A 20,819-nucleotide genomic window follows, 5' to 3' on the forward strand; every position below is an offset into this window, starting at 1 on the left:
TTCCCTGCTATTCTCTGTGGCAGGTGGTAGATGTGAGCTGCTCCCTGGTGTTGAGGTGGAGCAACAGCAGGGGCAGACGTTGGCAGGCGGGAGAGGCTCGGCAGCCAGACAAAGGACCTGGCAAGTTTATGCCCTGTAGCAGTGTGAGAGGGACGACTGGTTCACCTCCACCAGCTGCAGCGAGTGCCCTGCATGATGGTCCCATTGCCCAGAATGAGCTGCAGGACATTGCAGTAGTCCTGCAATATCAGTTGGAGTTGGAATATCAGAGTCCACCTGGACATGCAGCTCTTCCCCTGTTTCCTGGGAATCTTGTGGAAAATTGCGGGAAATGTATTTTAAAAAGTATTTGTTTATATGTATATGTTTGCAATAGTGGCCGTATTCAGGTCAGAGAATTGGTTATCAAATGTTGAGCAACCCCCCCCCCCCTTTTGAAATTAACGAATGACTCGAAAAAATGATTCTTATTAATGAACGAGATTCAAAGAACCGAGTCCGTAAACTTCCACTAGTAGGTGCTAGCTATTGTTCAGTCTATTTAGGCCCAGAAATTTAAAAAAATAATCATTACAACATGCATCAGTAACTGCCTATCAATAATCCTGTAGTAGGCCTAGTCATTATGGTTCCTAAATATATATTACAACGTAGGTAATGTGTTACAGCACTGTTTTCGGTGTCCCCCCTCAGAAATTGCTCTTGAGAAAATGTCATGTAATTGTCCCCCCCAAAGTATTTGACATTTGTATTTGGTAAACTCGCTTTATGGAACAGGCCCCCGATTTTCTGACGTATTTTATATTTAACCTCACGGCTTGGACGCGACCTGCGTCAAAAGTAGAAAAGCTATTTCTCTCGCGAAGCTGCGTGAAGGCCCGCATCTGGGACGCTTCTGAAACGCAGAGCATCTGGTGTGAACTGCACCATTGACTAGAGTGGCCGCGACAGTCGCGTGGCAGGAGTACCGCGCCACAGACGCGTCCAGTGTACAGTTAGGTCCATAAATATTTGGACATTGACACATTTTTCATCATTTTGGCTCTGTATACCACCACAATGGATTTGAAATGAAACAATCAAGATGTGCTTTAAGTGCAGACTTTCAGCTTTAATTTCAGGGTATTTACATCCAAATCAGGTGAACGGTGTAGGAATTACAACACACATTTGATATGTGGCCCCCCCCTTTTTAAGGGACCAAAAGTAATTGGACAATTGGCTGCTCAGCTGTTCCATGGCCAGGTGTATGTTATTCCCTCATGGGAGTTCGTTATTTTATTGACAAGGAGCATATAAAAGGTCTAGAGTTCATTTCAAGTATGGTATTTGTGTTTGGAATCTGTTGCTGTCAACTCTCAATATGAAGTCCAAAGAGCTGTCACCATCAGTGAAGCAAGCCATCGTTAGGCTGAAAAATCAAAACAAACCTATCAGAGAGATAGCAAAAACATTAGGTGTGGCCAAATCAACTGTTTGGTACATTCTTAAAAAGAAAGAACGCACTGGTGAGCTCAGCAACACCAAAAGACCCGGAAGACCACGGAAAACAACTGTGGTGGATGGCAGAAGAATTCTTTCCCTGGTGAAGAAAAACCCCTTCACAACAGTTGGCCAGATCAAGAACACTCTCCAGGAGGTAGGCGTATCTGTGTCAAAGTCAAAAATTAAGAGAAGACTTCACCAGAGTAAATACAGAGGGTTCACCACAAGATGTAAACCATTGGTGAGTCTCAAAAACAGGAAGACCAGATTAGAGTTTGCCAAAAAACATCTAAAAGAGCCTGTACAGTTCTGGAACAACATCCTATGGACAGATGAGACCAAGATCAACTTGTTCCAGAATGATGGGAAGAGAAGAGTATGGAGAAGGGAAGGAACTGCTCATGATCCAAAGCATACCACCTCATCAGTGAAGCATGGTGGAGGTAGTGTTATGGCGTGGGCATGTATGGCTGCCAATGGAACTGGTTCCCTTGTATTTATCGATGATGTGACTGCTGACAAAAGCAGTAGGATGAATTCTGAAGTGTTTCTGGCAATATTATCTGCTCAGATTCAGCCAAATGCTTCAGAACTCATAGGACGGCGCTTCACAGTGCAGATGGACAATGACCCGAAGCATACTGCGAAAGCAACCAAAGAGTTTTTTAAGGCAAAGAAGTGGAATGTTCTGCAATGGCCAAGTCAATCACCTGACCTAAATCCAATTGAGCATGCATTTCACTTGCTAAAGACAAAACTGAAGGGAAAATGCCCCAAGAACAAGCAGGAACTGAAGACAGTTGCAGTAGAGGCCTGGCAGAGCATCACCAGGGACGAAACCCAGCGTCTGGTGATGTCTATGGGTTCTAGACTTCAGGCTGTCATTGACTGCAAAGGATTTGCAACCAAGTATTAAAAGTGACAATTAGATTTATGATTATGTTAGTTTGTCCAATTATTTTTGGTCCCTTAAAAAGGGGGGGGCCACATATAAAATGTGTTGTAATTCCTACACCGTTCACCTGATTTGGATGTAAATACCATGAAATTAAAGCTGAAAGTCTGCACTTAAGGCACATCTTGATTGTTTCATTTCAAATCCATTGTGGTGGTATACAGAGCCAAAATGATGAAAATTGTGTCAATGTCCAAATATTTATGGACCTAACTGTAAATAGGGGATAAATGTCATGATGTACAATACATTTGTAATGTTCCCTAAGGTCTTTCTGAGGTACTGATACTGACTGTCACAGCCTGTTTGGGACGTTATAGGTATATTCATAACGTTCCTCATTCACACATTATGAATGTACCTGTAATGTCCCAAAAAGGCAACATTCAGTACCTCTGAATGACCTTAAGGGAACATTATGAATGTGCCTCTGTAACGGTGAGCGTAGGAGGGATGGACCAAAGAGCAAAGAGATGACGCAGGATAGCAGGAACACAGACTTTACTTAGGCAAAACAAGAACACGGCAGCAAAACACGTGATACCAGAACATGTGAACACAGAACACACACAGAGCACATACAATATATGGAACATAATGTCTTAAACACTTTGTCAACAAGGTGTTAGTCAGGAAAAAGTGCAGTTGTTGCTACTGTCAAAACTGTAGCGTGAGCATTGATAAGGCAAAATCCATGGGCCAGGATTTGTAGAAGTATTGTAAGGAAGAGAACGGATAGACAATTCTGCAGTGATGGACTGCCCAAACAGAGGACTTGCTAGGCGGCACTGAGAAAAGAACTCATCGGAGCACAAGATCAGGGCTGAGATAGGAAAGCTTGTTAGCTGCAGCATGCTAGCCAAGAGGGTGTCTCATTATAGAAAAGCACCACAGCCTACTTGGGCCTTGCTGCTCTGTCCAGAAGGCTGCATGTGCATAGAGATGGGAATGTGGTCATCCATTTTAAGGGAATAATTACAGAGTGGTTTAATCTGGTAATAAGGTAGGTACTGTATATGTAACAAACCATTGAATGTTTGAAGCTACATTAAAACCAACCTTGACCCAAAAAATACAATTATTTTTAAAAGAATAGGTTTCTTTAACCGTTTTATTTTTACATTGAATAATTTAGTTGAGTTTATCATTTAAAAGTATACGTTCTATAACATTTACTTCTATACCATTTGTTCTTTCATTGACCGAATATCCTTCTCTTAGAGCACCACCCACTGGCCATCAGGTTATTTTCAGGTCAGGTGAATTTCAATATTACATTTACATTTAGTAATTTAGCAGACGCTCTTATCCAGAGCGACTTACAGTAAGTACTGGGACATTCCCCCGAGGTAAGTAGGGTGAAGTGCCTTGCCCAAGGACACAACGTCATTTTGCACGGCCAGGAATCGAACCAACAACCTTCTGACTAATAGCCCGATTTCCTAACTGCTCAGCCATCTGACTATATTTAGAGATTATCGGATCAAAATCGACTTCTGCTAAAATGCAGTAAGTAACAACCCTATTATGTTCATTGATTGTGTATTCTTATTACTTGTATTAGAAATACAACATACTGTACATCAAAAATAAACTCAGAACCAAGAACTTGAGATTAATGTACAGGAATTATTTTGCCATTTTATTTTTTTCACATTATTGCTTTACAGTAAAATGCATCAGTTGGATATGTCCAGTATAGCAAGACAATACATTCATATAAGTTATACAGATGTCCTCAGTAATGTTTCATAGTAACTAACTTTACATTAAATATTTTTGAATTGTTTTATTTCATTATTATTGTTGACAAATGACTTCCACATCACATTGAGCTCACAGTGCATCAGGTCGCATTCATTCAAGAGAATTACATACGGTCCCTCTCCATGTTCAGTTGCCTTATTTAACATGTCTATGTGTGTGCACTTATTTGTACACGTTTCCATACAATCTATTATGCAGAGCTACAACAATTATGGCATCTGAATTCTACCTTTTTAAAAAGAGATTTGATAATAAACATATGCGGCAGCAAACCGGTGAGATAGTCGATGGTGGTGGTGTGTGATGGATGAGGGGTATAAACAGAGGATCGGTGTTACCTGCTTTACAGTCATTACTCTCTAGACCTGGAAACAGGAATGTGACCACACATTACACCCACCCGCTCAAACCAATAACATTAACTGAAATATACTAAATCAACAAAACCACAAACATTCCACATTCTGAATCAACATTAGGTACAGTACACTGCCCAAGGGCCAAAGTGAGCATTGATTGCACATCATAGAAGTTCAAAAATATATAGTATGTATGTACAGAAGATTCACCGAAAAGATTGAGAATGCAGCAATTGTGATAATAAATTAACGATACTCAGAATGGCACTGGTAGAGAATACCCTTTCACACATCTAAGGAGGAAAAAACCCAGTGAGGGGGGGACAAAGTTGAAAGTCAAGCAGTACACATATTGAGCGTGGTGGAGTCATAAAGAGAGCACTCAAGTTGTACAAAGGGTTTGTGTGTGTGTCTGAGGGAGGCAGGTTACTGTTCTGGTAGCCTGTTGGACCTGTGCAATCACCTCCTTCCAGAGTGCGGCAATCAAACCCCCACAGAGTAGCAGCTTAGGAGGTCCGTGCAAGTGAGAAAGTATGCTCCTGGTCTGAGTCCATCAACATAAAATGAGAAAGTCTCCAAAGTTTCCTCTCCAGGTGGAGTATGGAAGGAGTCCAGAGGACAGTGGGGTAAACCACATGTAGCCTGCGTCTGTCCCTCAGCCGGAATCTGCTCCTCAGCTGGAATAGTAGTTGAGAGATTAATGCCCTTGTGAAAGAGGGTTGGACTCCGTACTGCTCTGCTTCTCATAAAAGGGCTTTCCTGGTTCTGTCGTCCTGTCTTCCGTACCTGTGAGCTGTGACATTCTTACATAAATGTCCCCATTGTGGTGCCTTCACAGGATCCCCCTAACAATATGGCAACCTCTGTGGGCCCCTTCCATCACGTACATTGAGATTGCATATACAAGATCTGCTGCCACATTGGCAAGACAACATGTTTTCAACAGTAACTCAATCCTCCCTTCCCCCCATTTCAACTTCAGTCTCTTAACCTCGTTCCAAACTCCCCGCAGGCATTTTTGCATGATGTCAAATGTCTAGATTGCAGTGTAGCTTGTAGCTGCCGGTTTTGTGAAGTGGGCTCGGGCTGTTTCCATGGAGACACCCTCAGCCACCGCTCTGCTGTTGCGGAGTAGCATTGAATGTCCCAGCATGCACTGCAAACAGACGGATGTGCTCACGTTGTTGGAGGTTTCTATTTTTTTTAGGCTGGTGTGAGAGACCTGGCGTGGGCTTGCAGTCTGCAAATACCACTGCTGTTCTCACACATGCACACGGAAACATACAAATACACTGTACAGACACACATACATACAGAGGGAAGCACTAGATGATTCAGAATGAGAGGACTGCTTGCTTGTTAAAGTGCAATATCTACATATAATTCACATCAAGAGAATACCACCACTGCCACCTCCTGGAGTTGCAAGGCTCCGAGTATCCCTGATAACCGATTGGCTGTGGTTGAGACCCCTTCTAACCCCTTCTGCACAGATCAGGTGGGTTACATTGCCCCCTGGTTCCGGGAGGGGGTCAGAGCAGACAGAGGATGAGGAGATCTGTCCAGTTCTTTGAATCTGTACGACTATACACCTCCACACTGTTGTCCCAAGACGTAGACAAATAATTCACCATCAATGGTAGCAAAATGAGACTGTCCCCTAAGACTTGGAGCACTTTTTTTTCTTTAGTGTTGTGCAGTTGGTCTGAAAAGAGTCATCAGTTTCAAAAAAAAATCTGAGCTTCAACACAACAGGTTATGGAGTTGTTTCATCAGACAGACGACACCCCTTTAAGGGCCAAATCTCCTTACAGCACAAAGCAAGAAATGCATTTCCATGTGCAATTTGTTCACTGTACAAACAGGGCTGTGTCCTATGATTGCAACAAGCTGTGTTTGTATTTCATACAAGTCACCATTTTAAATAAATAATAAAAAAGTGCTGCATATACATACACGCTCTAACAGATAGCTTTGACTTGTTGTGTGGCTCATTTCACACAAAGCTTCCTGACAAACTGTCCTTCTTAAAATGTGAAAGAGAAAAAGCCAAGGAGCAGATTAGTAGAAGTTTGTTGTGGGTAGGAAAATGAGAGGAAGAGAATGAAGAGTGTCCATCCCAGATGCAGCCACGTCAGATGAGCCCTGGTCTGGAATGGAGGAGAGCTGCCGAGGAGAAGTTCCTCCTCCCAGTCAGAGGGAATAGAGTTGAGAAAGAGGAATAGGTCAGAGGTGAGTTCTACTTATATGGATAAAATAGCATGTAGGGTGGGAGGCTCAGAAAAAGTTTGAGATGGTTGGGTGGTTTATGGAAGATAGTTGTTGGGTAATATGGGTTGTAGGAGATGATTATTTCTCTACCTTGCTCGTGGGAGGTAGACTGAAGATCTACTAAAAAGTGTTTTTATGCTCCAGGGATTGATTATATAAATTTGGGTACTATAGAGGGATGACCCAGGGCAAGGGGAGGAGCCGGAAGGAGAAAATTAGGTGTGGTATGGCAGAGGGGGGGGGGGGGGGTAGGTTGGTGTATGAGCTGAGGATTCCGGATCAGAGGAACGGTCTACTCATCCAGGCACATAGGCAGGTTGACGAAGGTGAACACGTTGTACTCAATCATGATTGAGAAGCAGAGGAAGACGGCGTAAAGAACCAGAACGTATATCCCCAGCTTCAGGTCCAGACGCCACTTGTTCAGATGAATCCCCAACACCTACACACACACACACACACACGCTTGTGAACGGAAGAAAGTTTACTCAACTTTCATAAATTTCCTTGATTTTAGCTTAGCTTTTAACCTTTTCATATTCCTGTTAAATTTGCCTGAAAACGCCTAAACAGCATACCCAAAGTAAATTGAAAGCTGTTCTTGAACCATTTGGAGTACATGCATGTAAATGATCTCTTTTGAAAGCTGACACTCTGAAGTTATTTCCCCTGTTGTCAGGACCCCTGTCAGTCCTACTGGTGTTGAGTAATAGAAGCTTGAACACAAGGAAAGTGAAAGTTTCTATTTCCGCCTAGATTTTGTTTTGAAAACAGAGGCCTGAAGAGGCCTAGAGGTGGTAGGTATTAGCTGGAAGACTAAATTGGACCACAGGTTGAAGCCTTACCCAATTCAAATCAAAAGTCAAACATAATACCACAATATATTTATATTTGACACATGTTTTTATAAGAGTACATCCAGGCATTTTCTAAAAGGGCCTTTTGGAGACTCCAAAATGACCCTTTGTAACCAAGGTCAAATACTCAGGATAAAAAGGTATTATTTTTCATAATTGTTATCTCTAATGAAAGGTGGTACTTAGAACTATCATATATAATAGCTAAATCCCTAATTAGTATTACTGAAACACAAAAACTGAAGCATGAACACATTGGAGTGCTTTATCTGATTCCAAGGATTGGCGCACAAAGAACACTGATTCTGTCAACCATATTGCGCAATCGACTGTTATTTTGAAGGCTCCACAGACGCATACAAATGAGGTATTGGCATTTTCAGCTCTTTCAGGGGGGGGGGGGGGGGTACAGGACGCACAGACCTAGTTGGCTTTAGAGGGCTGTCAACGGGGCATGGAAGCTCCTATTGGGTCAAACAAGGTGTCAATCAAAAGGGGAGGGTTCAACGGACATTTTGATGCCTTCATATTGTAAATACTCTGTTGCTAACCGGAGAAAAGAACACTTTTATGTGAACAAGTTGTTTCTTCCGTCGGCTAACTTGCATAATGAAACAAAGGATAATGGCTATTCATGAACGTAAAACATTGTATTTGGATGAATTACTTTACATGGTTAGATACTTTGAACCCTTGGGACTTACGCAGATCAAGTTTTGATGGCATGATTTGCACACCTGGACCTATTTGAACCACTTAGGGTGAGTACAACTTTTTTCTTTGGCATTGTTGAAGGAATGTTCACCGGATAAAGACGTTGACTTTGCTTGCTATTGCGACTTGATCTTGAATTGGTTTATTTCAATGGAAGCACAAGAATCGTAGCTTTCCAATGATGTATAACATGTGTAGCGTCTAAAAAATATATTTGTTAGAATTTAGTGCGTCGTAACTGAGGGAGGGGGGGGCAGCATTTTTGTAACGCGGGCGAAACAGGACCGTAAAGCAACATGGTTGTTGAAAAGGCAAACTGCATGTTGTTGTTGTTGAAAGTCAAAAGAATTACAAAACAGTTTGCAGTCGTTTTCATGAATTCAATTCCACACCCATTGCCACAATGGAATACATAGCTGACTTCCACATTGGTATAAGAACCAGTGACATTTAGCTCACCGTGAGAGCCACAGAGCCAAGCAGAAGCACTACAGAATATAGCAGCCCACGACTGTTGATCATCACCTAGAGAACAGAAAGAAAAAAGGTGTGTGGGAGAGAAGAAAACTTCTCAGAGAGGGTCAAAGACTCGTCCTCAACCACTCATTATTTTCACTCCCTCTCTCAAAACAGGAGTAAGCACCCCAGAGCTCATTCAAATAAAGCTATTGACAATTTAAGTTCCTCAAGCCTCCAATGTTCATTTTGCTGCCAAACCATTAACTAATGTAGCTCTACAACACAACTTACTATGAATGGTATGGTACTTAAAACTACACCATAATAAAAGACTTACCTCTGAACCGTAGTTGACACACATGGTCTGTAATGCCCAGGGCACACCCAGTCCAACCAGAATGTCAAACACATTACTGCCAATTGTGTTGGAAACCGCCATGTCGCCAAGTCCTGTATTGAGAGAGGCATTCAGCTCTAACAGTGAGTCATGTAGCCGTGGCTTGCTTTGCAAAGGGTTGAAGAGGATTAAGAAATTCAGTTTCAGTTTGATCAAACATGAGGGATATTACATGTACATAACGTGTACCCTAAGTGACTGCTATCATGGTGTGATTGCCGAGTGTCTGTAACTGAGAGACATCCATCACCCAGGGGATTTCAAAGTACAGCAGTGTCTCTGTACAAGAATGGTATGACTAGGCTTACAAGAAAGGTATGACAAAAAAGATCCAGTAAACTGTAGTCCTTTGAACAAACAGGGTTGGAGTGAAAAAATTGCAAATTCTTTAGCTCCTTGGTGTAAGGGCATCTGCAATTACTATTTCTTGTACCAAAAAAAGCCATTCAAACACTTTCATTTGATGGCAGGATTTGACATAAGAATTAGTCTGACCAGATGAAGATCAACATTATTTCTGACCAGATGCAAACTTCTCGGTAGCCAGTTTACCCTTTCATCATTAAAGTTTACCCGTCACCACATGGACACTGGATGCGTCATTCCCATGTCACAAGGAAGATTCAGAATGAAGCTCAGCACATGATCAATTTACCTGAAAAGCCTGCACAGTCCCCAGGACTCAAACCAAACCTCAACTCTTCGTCAGTCACTGTAAAGAGACACTTGCATAGCTTCAGTGTTCTTGTGCATACATAAGAGACAATCACTGCAAAAGAGCTGCAGTTCCTGTGCAGACAGGAGAACCTAGCAGAACGCCATCTCTGTAGCACTCCATCCAGTCCAGAACCCGGGGTCTGCACAGGAACTGCATCTCTTTTGCAGTGATTGTTAAGGAGCCTAATGAAGAATCATGGTCATAATTATGTTGGCCCATGCTACACCCCTTCACCAAGTTTCATACAAATCGGTCTGGTAGTTTTTTTTATGTGTTCACACACATACAGACCGACATTCAAACACACACAGAGGAGAGAAAACATACCTTCCGACCTGCAGCGGTTTTGCCTGGGTAGGAGGTCATAAACAGTAGATTTATTTACGTTTTTTGTCTATTTTCAGATAAGATAAAGTTTATCCTTGCTAAAGGTATAAATTATCACCCTGTTGGATTGTTTACAAGCCAAGTGACAAAATGCTGAACCCATCATTAAAGAATTGCATTGTATGTTCTTTACACCAGGAAATGGCTGAGACAATTTCCTCAGTGCCATAGAGAGAATGACAGTGGGGATCTATGTCGTGAAAGACACTGCCAGCAGTGAACCCTCTGACGTCAGGATAGTCCTCGAGGGTGTGATGGTGCTTCAAGATCTTGAGAGTGTAGCACTTGCTTCTGCAATGTTGTTTGGGCTCTTTTATGCCTTGAACATAGCCTGGGTGCCAGCCGAACTTAGCCCCGCCCACAAACAAATTTGGTCAGGAAGTTGGGTCTGGGGTCGCTCGGTTGGGGAAAAACTATGTCCGAACAAGAGCTGTTCGGACCAATCGAATTGTCACGGTGGTCTTTATACGATGATGGACAGATGATCAACAGAAACGTAATCAACCACGTCACCAAAGAGCGCTTGGGTTGAATTTGTTTTCAACAAACAACATACTACGTTGCTCTAATTGGTTGTAGGTCTATACAATTGAGCGAAGAGGCATTTTTTTCTGAGTTCGGTTGAAACACGCCCCATACTCACAGCCCAACGGAGCGGTATCAGACTCATATTCTGACTAGAATTATGAGTATGACAACGTCAGGCTACCTTGAACATGCAGTACCCTACAAAGCTCCGCTACACGTTTAAGACATTTCAGAAGATCATCATGGAGCTGGATGCGGTGTTGTAGAAAAAACATCACACTGATGTAATTATGACGATGGAGAAATGATCATGGTTTATATGATTGATATAGAACCACTTAATCACCTTTTTTACTTTTATACGCTATATTATTGAAAACCAGATGCAAAGCTGTTGATGGATTAGAACTGCCACTAAAACATGGCCAAATGTGGAAGTCCAGATACATGGGGTTTGAGTGCCAGAGAGGAAAGAATGTGTGTAGGCCTCTCCCATGAAGGACTACATAGCCCAGATATTGAGAACTACAACCGCCTGATATCAGGGGACAGATTTATGTCCTTAGACTCAGTATCCCTGTGCAGCTGGGCTGCATAGCCCCACGTGGGCCTTGGAAAGAGAAAGTAGGGGGAATGTACGGGCAATGTACATTTTGTGACCATTGACCAACCAGGCGTGAAATGCATACATGCATCTGTGACCAGAGATAATGTACCAATGACAAAAGATCTCAAAATAATGGAAAGCAGATATATAGACAAATGTCCGGAGAAAAAGTTAGTCAGATTCCGGGGTCTACTCACGTTTTGTTGGAATCGTTCCTCTGTGTTGGATTCTAATAAACACTTTGCATCATACTTTGCTGCCTTTTCCGTGCTGTTTTAAAAACTTGGATATTGGATGAAAACTTGGATATTGGATACAAATTTGGATTATTATACTTCGACAGCGGGTGAACTGTCAAGAAAGGCTCATAGCTGGAAAACAAAGCTATGCCAGTGAAGAGACCTTATCGTTCTCCCCCCCACCCCTTCTTTCCCTTCTGTTCTAGTATGAGTAGAGAACATGGTACATTGTAGACTCTACATTCCAGGACTGAGTGGTGTTGCAGCCTGGTTTTGTTACAACCAGTACAGTGTTTTAGAGTTGTAATTACAGTACAGCTCTAGACAATTAGAATTTTACTATTCCATGTGTGTATATATGTATGGAGTGAACTAGTGTTGCACAGTAAACCTGTACTAAAAAGAGACACTCCTACATAGCTTCAGTGTTCCTATGCAGACAGGAGAACCTAGCAGAACGCCATCTCTGTAGCACTCCATCCAGTCCAGAACCTGGGGTCCTGAAGTCTCGACTTTTATGATACACATTGTTTTTTTATGGATTTTTTATAGTCTTTAGCAACAGGTCTCCTTAGATTTTCTTTTCTTCATCAAAAAATGACTTGAGTAGTGCAATACATTGACATTTAGCAGACACTCTTATCCAGAGTGACTTACAGAAAGTACAGGGACATTCCCCCGAGGCAAGTAGGGTGAAGTGCCTTGCCCAAGGACACAGTCATTTTCACTGCCGGGAATCAAACCGGCAACCTTCAGATTAATAGTCCGCTTCCCTAACCACTCAGCCATCTGACCCCCCAATACTCAACTCTCTCTTTCTCTTGGCTTCAGATTCCCACAGTGAAGACATGTTTTTATGTATTTTATGGTTTTCTTCATTCCTTATAGTACCGTACCATTAGTAGAATAGAATATCTTTATTGTCATTGTAAAAAAAATTAAACTTAGAAAAGATATTCTATTCTATAGTACTAATGGTATGGTATTTGAGCAGCCAACAGTTATGTAGCCTACTAGGGAGAGTGCGTCAGATGTTACCTCTGGCCTTGACCACACAACAAACAACCATCAACGCCCAGAACATCAGTTGGGGTGAAGATGCATAAAAATATGTTTAGCCCGAGAATATATCACTGTTATAAGTTATAGCATATTGTGTGTCCTAAATGCTTTTACAGCAGGCTGTTTATCGTAAGCCTGTAAACTCAATAGGTTGGAATGGGCCTGGGTTTTCCTTTAGATTGCAGTGTTTGGTTTAGAAAAGGATGGCTATAGCAATAGTTATGTTTATATGTGTACTTATGCAGTGTTTCCTATCTTTTTTTTAAGCAGTTGGGGAAGGTCTGTCCGAACCCCTCACCCCCTGCCCATAACAAAGTTCTAACCCTAACCCAAGAATTTGGTTCATTAATCCATTCTGTAGAATGCATTGTCTTAAGGTTATTGAATGTGTGGCTTTCTGGTAAAGATTGCAATTATTCAAAATGTTTGTTCTGCAAGCTGAAGCCAACATCCAAAGTATGTATTGACTTTGTGGTATTTAAATAATGAATACATGTAAATAAAAAAGTAGTTGCCAAAACTGCCAGTTTTTACTGTAAATGTTACAGTTCACTTTTAAGTATACTGTTAACAGAAGAACATTTCAACCATATTTTTTACAGTAGATTTCAGGCAACCACAGCTGCCAGTTTTTTACCGTAAATTTTATGGAATTTAAAATCCTTAGGGTATTAATAAAAAGTACATGCATCTTATCCATTTTGAATAAATATGGTTTATCCTGTAAACCTGCCTATAATGCATTTCAAACAAATAGTCTTTATTAACATAAACCTGCTTTTATGCATTTCAAACTAATACATTTTATTACATTGACAAATACAAATCATATTAAGTTCATTAGTTTGTTTAAATTCAAACTATGTAATGTAAATGAATGGAAATTCTATATGCAATTAAATTACATAAATCTAAAAGATTAGGCTTAAATATTTCTGTGAGTGTACACCCTAGTTAGTACATTTAGTCATTTAGCAGACGGTCTTATCCAGAGCGACTTACAGTAAGTACAGGGACATTCCCCCGAGGCAAGTAGAGTGAAGTGCCTTGCCCAAGGACACAACGTCATTTTGCACAACCAGGAATCAAACCAGCAACCTTCTGATTACTAGCCCGATTCCCTAACTGCTCAGCCACCTGACTCCCTAGTAGGGGTACATAACTCCTGTACTTTTGGTTAGTTTACCTAGCAGTTAATGGAGGCCGGAGCTTAGATAGTTCCGTAATGTTGGGGCTGTTTTTTCTCCAAATGCCCTGGGAACTTTGTTACGGTAGATGGCATCATGAACTCTGAAATACCGTATTTCTTCGATTAAACGCCGCACTCAAACGCCGCCCTCGAATAAACGCTGCACCAAAAATGAACATTGTGTAATGAACACCACCCTCGATTAAACACCACACCAAACAAAAATCTGAAAATGGTTATTTAATTGGTTTAATTAAAACACAGTATTTATTAAATCACAAGTGTACAATATAAAATGTAATTCGTCACTCGCAAATTCGCCTTTCATTAACCCCAAGTTCGCGTGTACAGATCTGTTGCTGCTGGTGAGTACTTTCTGCACAACTTTCTGTTTGAAAGCTAATGTGTAAGTAAGTTCTGGCATGCTGCTTCAGATTTCTACACAATGTAGAACACTTGTATTTGAGACTTACTGCACTTGTACTCCCGATTAAAAGCCCGGCTTCAAATTTACACTAGGCTTTGTGTTTGACCTCCTTGTTTATTCTTTGTTTGTCTATGGCCGCACTGCAGCTACAATTCACTAAATCTCTCTTACTAATTGAACGCCGCCCTCGAATAAACGCTGCACCAAAAATTAACATTGTGTAATAAACGCTGCAGCATTTAATCGAAGAAATACGGTACCAAAAACATTTTAAATCTGAAACTCTGCCACTAAACTAAAACTGGGTCATCGTTGAATATAGCCTGGGTGCCAGCCGAACTTAGCCCCGCCCACAAAACAGTTTTGGTTGGGAAGTTGGGTCTGGGGTCACTCGGTTGGGGAAAAACTATGTCCGAACAAGAGCTGTTCGGACCAATCAAATTGTCAGGGCGGGCTTTATACGATGAAGGACAGATGATCAACAGTAAGGTAATCAACCACGTCACCAAAGAGCACTTGGGTTGAATTTGTTTTCAACAAACATGGCTGCCGCTGGAGAGCTGAGATGTATACATTCTGCCTTCGAGTCTGTTTTAGAAGACATCGACAGCGCATTAATTTTGAAAGAGAACAGAGAAATGCGATCAAGGCATTTGTCGATGGAAAATATGTTTTTGCTGTCCTTCCTACGGGATTCGGTAAAAGTTAACATACTACGTTGCTCTGATTGGTTGTAGGTCTATACAATTGAGCGAAGAGGTATTTTTTTCAGGGTTCGGTTGAAACACGCCCCATACTCACAGTATCAGACTCATATTCTGACTATAATTATGAGTATGACAACGTCAGGCTACATTGAATAGCAAACATACCCCAAAACAACATCAAGCTTCTGCCACCAGGGGCGGTTTTAGGCACGGGCGGACCGGGCAGCCGCCCGGGGCGGCATTTTTTCATGTCACGTGGGGGGCGCACGAGTATATAATAAATAAATAAAAATCTCTGCGCCGCGAAGCGGTTTTCTCTTTTCTGTCATTTCACTGTGTGGGGAATTGGCAAATTGGCGCCCCCTTCAGGCAGCTGCAGGCACCCCTGCTTGCTGAGAAGGTGCCGTGCACAGAAGCTGTGTGAAAAAAGGGGAGAGGGACAGACAGCTCATCTGACTGGGTCTCCCAAATGGAACAGACAATTCATAATATTATAAATATAGGCCTAAAGTTCCTGCACATTTTTGTTTTTTTTAATTGTGTGAAATGGCGAATAAAAAAAAATGGGTATAAGCTAACTCTTACGTTTGTTAGCCTTTTTGCTATATGATGCTTGCTATGCAACAACAATATTTCGGTTTTAACTCAACAAACACGAGATAACATTTCACCATAATAGTGTGCTTTGCAACAAAACTGTTACAAGTTCAGTTATTATTTATTTTCATTATTTAGGTTAGGCCCTGTAATTAGCCAACAGAATTTTCAAATCTGTAGGTAGTTTCAAAGACGAACATTTGCTATTTGCTACAACTATATTTTGTGACAAAGTATAGTTTAACGTCATAACTAAAAGTGTTCCTCCCTAAAAGTTATATTAATATAGTTATATTAATATAGCATGTAATAAGACATTTAGCTTGTAAGGGCATGTTTATGTAACCCTCCTATTATGTTTGGTGTCAATTTGACCCCAGGCTGTTTTAGCTGTATAGAACATAATCGGTCTAACCACAACAGCCTTTTGATTTCAGGGGGCGCGAAGGGCGTCTCGCCCTGGGTGTAATTCAATGTAGAACCGCCACTGTCTGCCACGGTGATCAGTCCCCTGATCTAAGCCCCATTGAAAACCTGTGGCCTGAGTTGAAGACGAGTGCATGAAAGACGACCCTGGATGAACAAGAGTTTGAGTTTTCTGAGTCTCACATTCCTTGCTCTGTTTTCTCCAACCTCAATAGATGTTACAGGAGAAGACTGTTGATTTTTTGGCAAAGAAAGGATGTACAAAATATTAAATGCAAGTATTAAATCCAATAATTGTGGCACACATGATTTTGTTAAACGACTTCTTGATAATACTTTTTTCTCAATAGATTTACTTCAACAATTGTTCTAATCTTTTTCAGTGTGAAATTACGAAATTACCAAAAGATTAATGTTTTCAAAACCTTTTTACTCATTTACCACGCGTGCTAATAATTGGGTGTGCTTTGCCTTCGACAAGGGCACAACCTTTGTTCTCTCTCATATACATTTATTTCTGTATTATTATTTATTTTCCCACCCCTAAGGATCCCTCAATATTTGGACTACATAGACAATGTTGGTGTCAAAGGGTTTGTCTTTTTAGCGATTGCGTTGCTTGTATTCGATTTTACGTTCCGTTACACAGTTTAGGCTTGAATTTAGTTTTTGTGGAGAAAAGTTAAGCTAACGGTGGCTAACTTGCTAGCCACAGTCACTTTTTATTTTATTTATCCTTTATTTAACCAGGCAGAATCATTTAAGAACAAATTCTTATTTACAAAGATGGCCTGGCAAAAAGCAAAAGCTTTTTGAGGGAGAGGGGAAGGGGGCTATGGAATAAAATGTGGTTAAAAGCATAACGGCACACAACCACAGCAGTACAACATACAGAAGAAAAACAAGCAGGGCATTTGTACAAGCACAAGAACACAAAGCAAGACACAGACTATTTACACCAGACAACAACCACAATCAAGACATAGACTGACTGGCAGGAATGAACAGAGGATACAGGCAGGTGAGAAACAGACAAGGCAACATTGGTGCAACAGTAGGACTAAACTAGACAGTTGGCAACAGATCATACAAACAGACCATGGGGATGAATAGGACAACAAATTCTAAGGAGAGGGGTTAACAGGTGAGAGAGCATTTACAGATATCGGTGAGGATGAGTGAAGTGGTTTTTTTGAAGGCAGGGATGGAAATTAATGTGTCCAGTTTGAGATGTTTTTGCAGAGCATTCCAGTCAGAGGCGGCAGCGGACTGAAATGATGCTAGACCTAGGATGTATTTGTGTTCGGGAATTTTTAACTAGATAGAGAAAGGACCGGGTGTTGTGCGTGACAGGAAGCGGATGCAGCAGGTGAGCTGCATCCGCTTCACGAACACACGTGATTACCTGTAGTAGAACATTACTAGTTTAGCAGCTCGTTTACTTCTGGGAGATGGCACTCAGCCTACCTATTTTCCCACCCCTAAAACTCAATGTATGCACATACACAATGTTGGTGCCAAACATGTAGCTAGGTTTGCAGGCTGTGATATCAACACCCTGTATTTTTGTACGTCCTTCAACTGGTTAGCTCCTGTGATTCCCACACAGCAATAGTCTATAGTTAGCTAGCTCCTAGTACAATTTACCGGGGTCAGCTTCTCCACGCAGGGCTCTAAACTGAGACCAAATGGACGCATTTTGCGTTGTTACTGACAATGATCTCTACCAGTCAACTTTTTTTGAATGAGCGATTTTCGCCAAAATAAATGTCAAGCTTATTTATGTTTTTGGGGGCATATTTTCAGTTAGCAGATGGTACTATTTGAGTCGCTATTCCATCTGATATACTGCCGGTGACAACATCGATAGAATAAGCTTCAAAGGGGGTTCTTTATTAATGAATGAATGCAATATGAGTATAGGTAGTTCAGTAATGATGTTGCGGCCCTCCTCCCCACGGGGTTCGGAAAAGTTTGATTTTCCAGCTCCGTTAGTGGTGAAGGAGTTGGCTAAGGCGAACGTTTGCGATTGGTTATGGCAGATCCAATAGTTTTAAACTTCAACAAAGTACCCGGAAGTTCAAGTAAGTTAACGCTCGTAAATGGGGAGAGCCAGAGAATGTCTAATATGGGGAGAACTCATAGACTTATATATTAATAGACACAGCTAGATTTTTCTTCCAAGATGGCGTGACCATTCATTTCTATGAAAAGTGCTCAGTGGCGCAGTGAGGCAAGCGAGAGCGCGAAATGGACCGCGCCATCTTTCCAGACTGACTCGTCCGGTCTTGCGCAGAAGCTTGTTCCTAGCTCCGAAACTCGTGCATGCTTGCAACTAGCAGTACACGTCATACTTTGCGACAACCAGTTGCGAGCTTGTGAGCTGGAGCTAAGGCATTGCAGAAAACTGTCAGAATGTGGTACAAGTCCGATCAAGAAGCAGATACATGTGAACTTTACGAAAATCAATACTATTAGTACTGTAGTATTATACATGCAGGGACTTTTTTGCTTCGTGTTTTTAGTTTGACTGATTAAGTTTTGTGTCGGATTAAAGAAACTGTAAACTTGAATATCTGGCTCCGTCGTTGTACTAGCTCGGCAAAGCAAGCTAAACTAGAGAGGGTACAATTTCTGGGGAAATTGTAGGGTGTGCTTGCTTGCGTCGGTTGTACAGGGGTCCGTTTTTGAATGACATTTTTACAACTGATATTTCTGTATATTTTATATAAAAATGCATACTTATTATTTATAAAGATTACATAGATTTAAAAGCATTTTTTTTGCTGCTCATTTACAACTGAAAATACGAGTGAAGTGTAGAATGAAATAGATGTCTTCTCATTTCCCCTGCAAGAGGCAGCCTCATCGTTGAATCAAAACGAATAAATTTGGCAGACCGGTGTAAAAATTGACCTAATCTCTATGACTTAAACGTCATTTTAAGTTTTTCCCTTCTCATGATATTTTCAGGCATTTAGCCTACTCATTGCATTCATTCATTAATAAAGAACCCCCTTTGAAGATTATTCTACGACGTTACCCGGCAGTAGAAGATGGAATCGCGATTCAAACAGTACCATCTGCTAACTGAAAATATGCCCCCCAAAACGTAAATAAGCTTGACATTTATTTAGTGGAAAATCGCTCATTCATAAAAAGCTCACTGGTAGCGATCATTGTCAGTAACAACGCAAAATGCGATATAGCCCTGTGTGGAGAAGCTGCCCCGGTAAATTGTACTACTACGGTACAGTACTAGACTACTGCTGTGTTCGTCTTGGTAGCGATTGCGTTGGTTGAATTGGATTTAACGTTCCGTTGTACGGTTTAAGATGAAATTAATTATTTTCATGAACAGATTGACAACGTTTAGGCTGTGGCAATGAAGTTCAGGTTAGTAGTTAGATAGACTTTTGATTTAAGTAAGGGGAGTGCCGAACATGTTCTGTCGCCGTTTGACTTCCTAAACAGCTGTGTAGTGTAGATGTTTTTGTAGTGTGTCTCACGTAAGCTACAGCGTTGCAGTGAGCTACACTGGTTTGAAACCACAGGTAATGGTAATTTCACCAACAAATCGTTTACTAATGTCAGAATAAATCCTACAACGAAAATGTATATGTGAGGAATGTTTATTTTAACGATTGAAAACAGATAACGCTACATCATAGACCACTGTAGTATGTGTTGCCCGGGCAACACAGGCTAATGTCATGATGCTAATACTTCAGTGAAATAGTAGACTACTGTTTCCGAAAGTAGATGTACTTCCTTAATAATATCAGCTTATACTGTACATTACACATCACAATTGTGTGTCATATCACAAAGTAAAATGAGTAAATAGTTATCACCCTGGCCTCTTTGCTTGTGGCGTTTCTGCAGCTGCCTTGCAGTAAAGCTATAGTTAGCCTAGCTATCCCCCAAGTTAACAGATGCGAAACGAATGTTCTGCCAAAGGTAGTCACGCGTGTTTTCGTGACGTAGTGACGTTAGTAACGTCAGTGACTGTGGCTAGCAAATTAGCCACCGTTAGCTTCACTTTTCGCCACAAAAACTTAACTTGAGCCTAAACCATGCAACGGAACGTAAATTCCAATAGAAGCAACTCAATCTCTACCAAGACGAAACTTTTGACACCTACGTTGTCTATGTAGGCCAAATATTGACTGAGTTTTAGGGGGGCAAAAAAAACAAAAACAAAAAAAGAATAATAATAATATATATGTGAGAGAACAAAGGTTGTGCTCTCGCCGAAGGCTTGAGCACACCCAATTAAGCCTACATATGTTACTATTATAATGATGATGAGTGTTGCTTACTACTACTAGCTTATTGTTAATGCCATCGTTGTGGTGTTAACTGACAAAGTTCTAAGAATATACACTACCGTTCAAAAGTTTGGGGTCACCCAGACAATTCAGACAGTTTTCCATGAAAACTCACACTTTTATTTATCAAATAAGTTGCAAAATGAATAGAAAATATAGTCAAGACATTTACAAGGTTAGAAATAATTATTTGTATTTGAAATATTAATTTTGTTCTTCAAACTTTGCTTTCGTCAAAGATTGCTCCATTTGCAGCAATTACAGCATTGGAGACCTTTGGCATTCTAATTCTAATTCTTCTAATCATCCATTAGTCTTCTAAGGTAATTAGCAAACA

The 20,819-nt window shown here is 41.0% G+C and overlaps 1 protein-coding gene and 1 long non-coding RNA gene across 5 annotated transcripts in view; both read right to left on the reverse strand.

Annotated features, from left to right (window-relative positions):
- Nucleotides 1–7,046: 7,046 nt before the first annotated feature.
- Nucleotides 7,047–20,819, reverse strand: part of slc24a4b (solute carrier family 24 member 4b) — a 93,153-nt gene continuing 79,380 nt past the window's right edge. For all 4 annotated transcript variants that reach the window (XM_062468410.1, XM_062468411.1, XM_062468409.1 and 1 more), the window contains exons 15-17: nucleotides 9,205–9,317; nucleotides 8,868–8,933; nucleotides 7,047–7,279 (exon numbers count right to left, since the gene is read on the reverse strand). In XM_062468410.1, coding sequence (XP_062324394.1) covers nucleotides 7,130–7,279; nucleotides 8,868–8,933; nucleotides 9,205–9,317 — 329 coding nt within the window. In that variant the 3' untranslated portion in view covers nucleotides 7,047–7,129. The remainder of the gene's footprint in view (nucleotides 7,280–8,867; nucleotides 8,934–9,204; nucleotides 9,318–20,819) is intronic.
- LOC134025413 (uncharacterized) lies at nucleotides 10,702–16,615 on the reverse strand. The gene is made up of 3 exons (XR_009931015.1): nucleotides 16,214–16,615; nucleotides 15,276–15,310; nucleotides 10,702–11,078 (listed from the first exon to the last, which is right to left on the reverse strand). It is a non-coding gene; the product is annotated as an uncharacterized LOC134025413 (long non-coding RNA).

Source organism: Osmerus eperlanus, chromosome 8 (assembly GCF_963692335.1).
Source record: "Osmerus eperlanus chromosome 8, fOsmEpe2.1, whole genome shotgun sequence".
NCBI lineage: Eukaryota > Metazoa > Chordata > Actinopteri > Osmeriformes > Osmeridae > Osmerus > Osmerus eperlanus.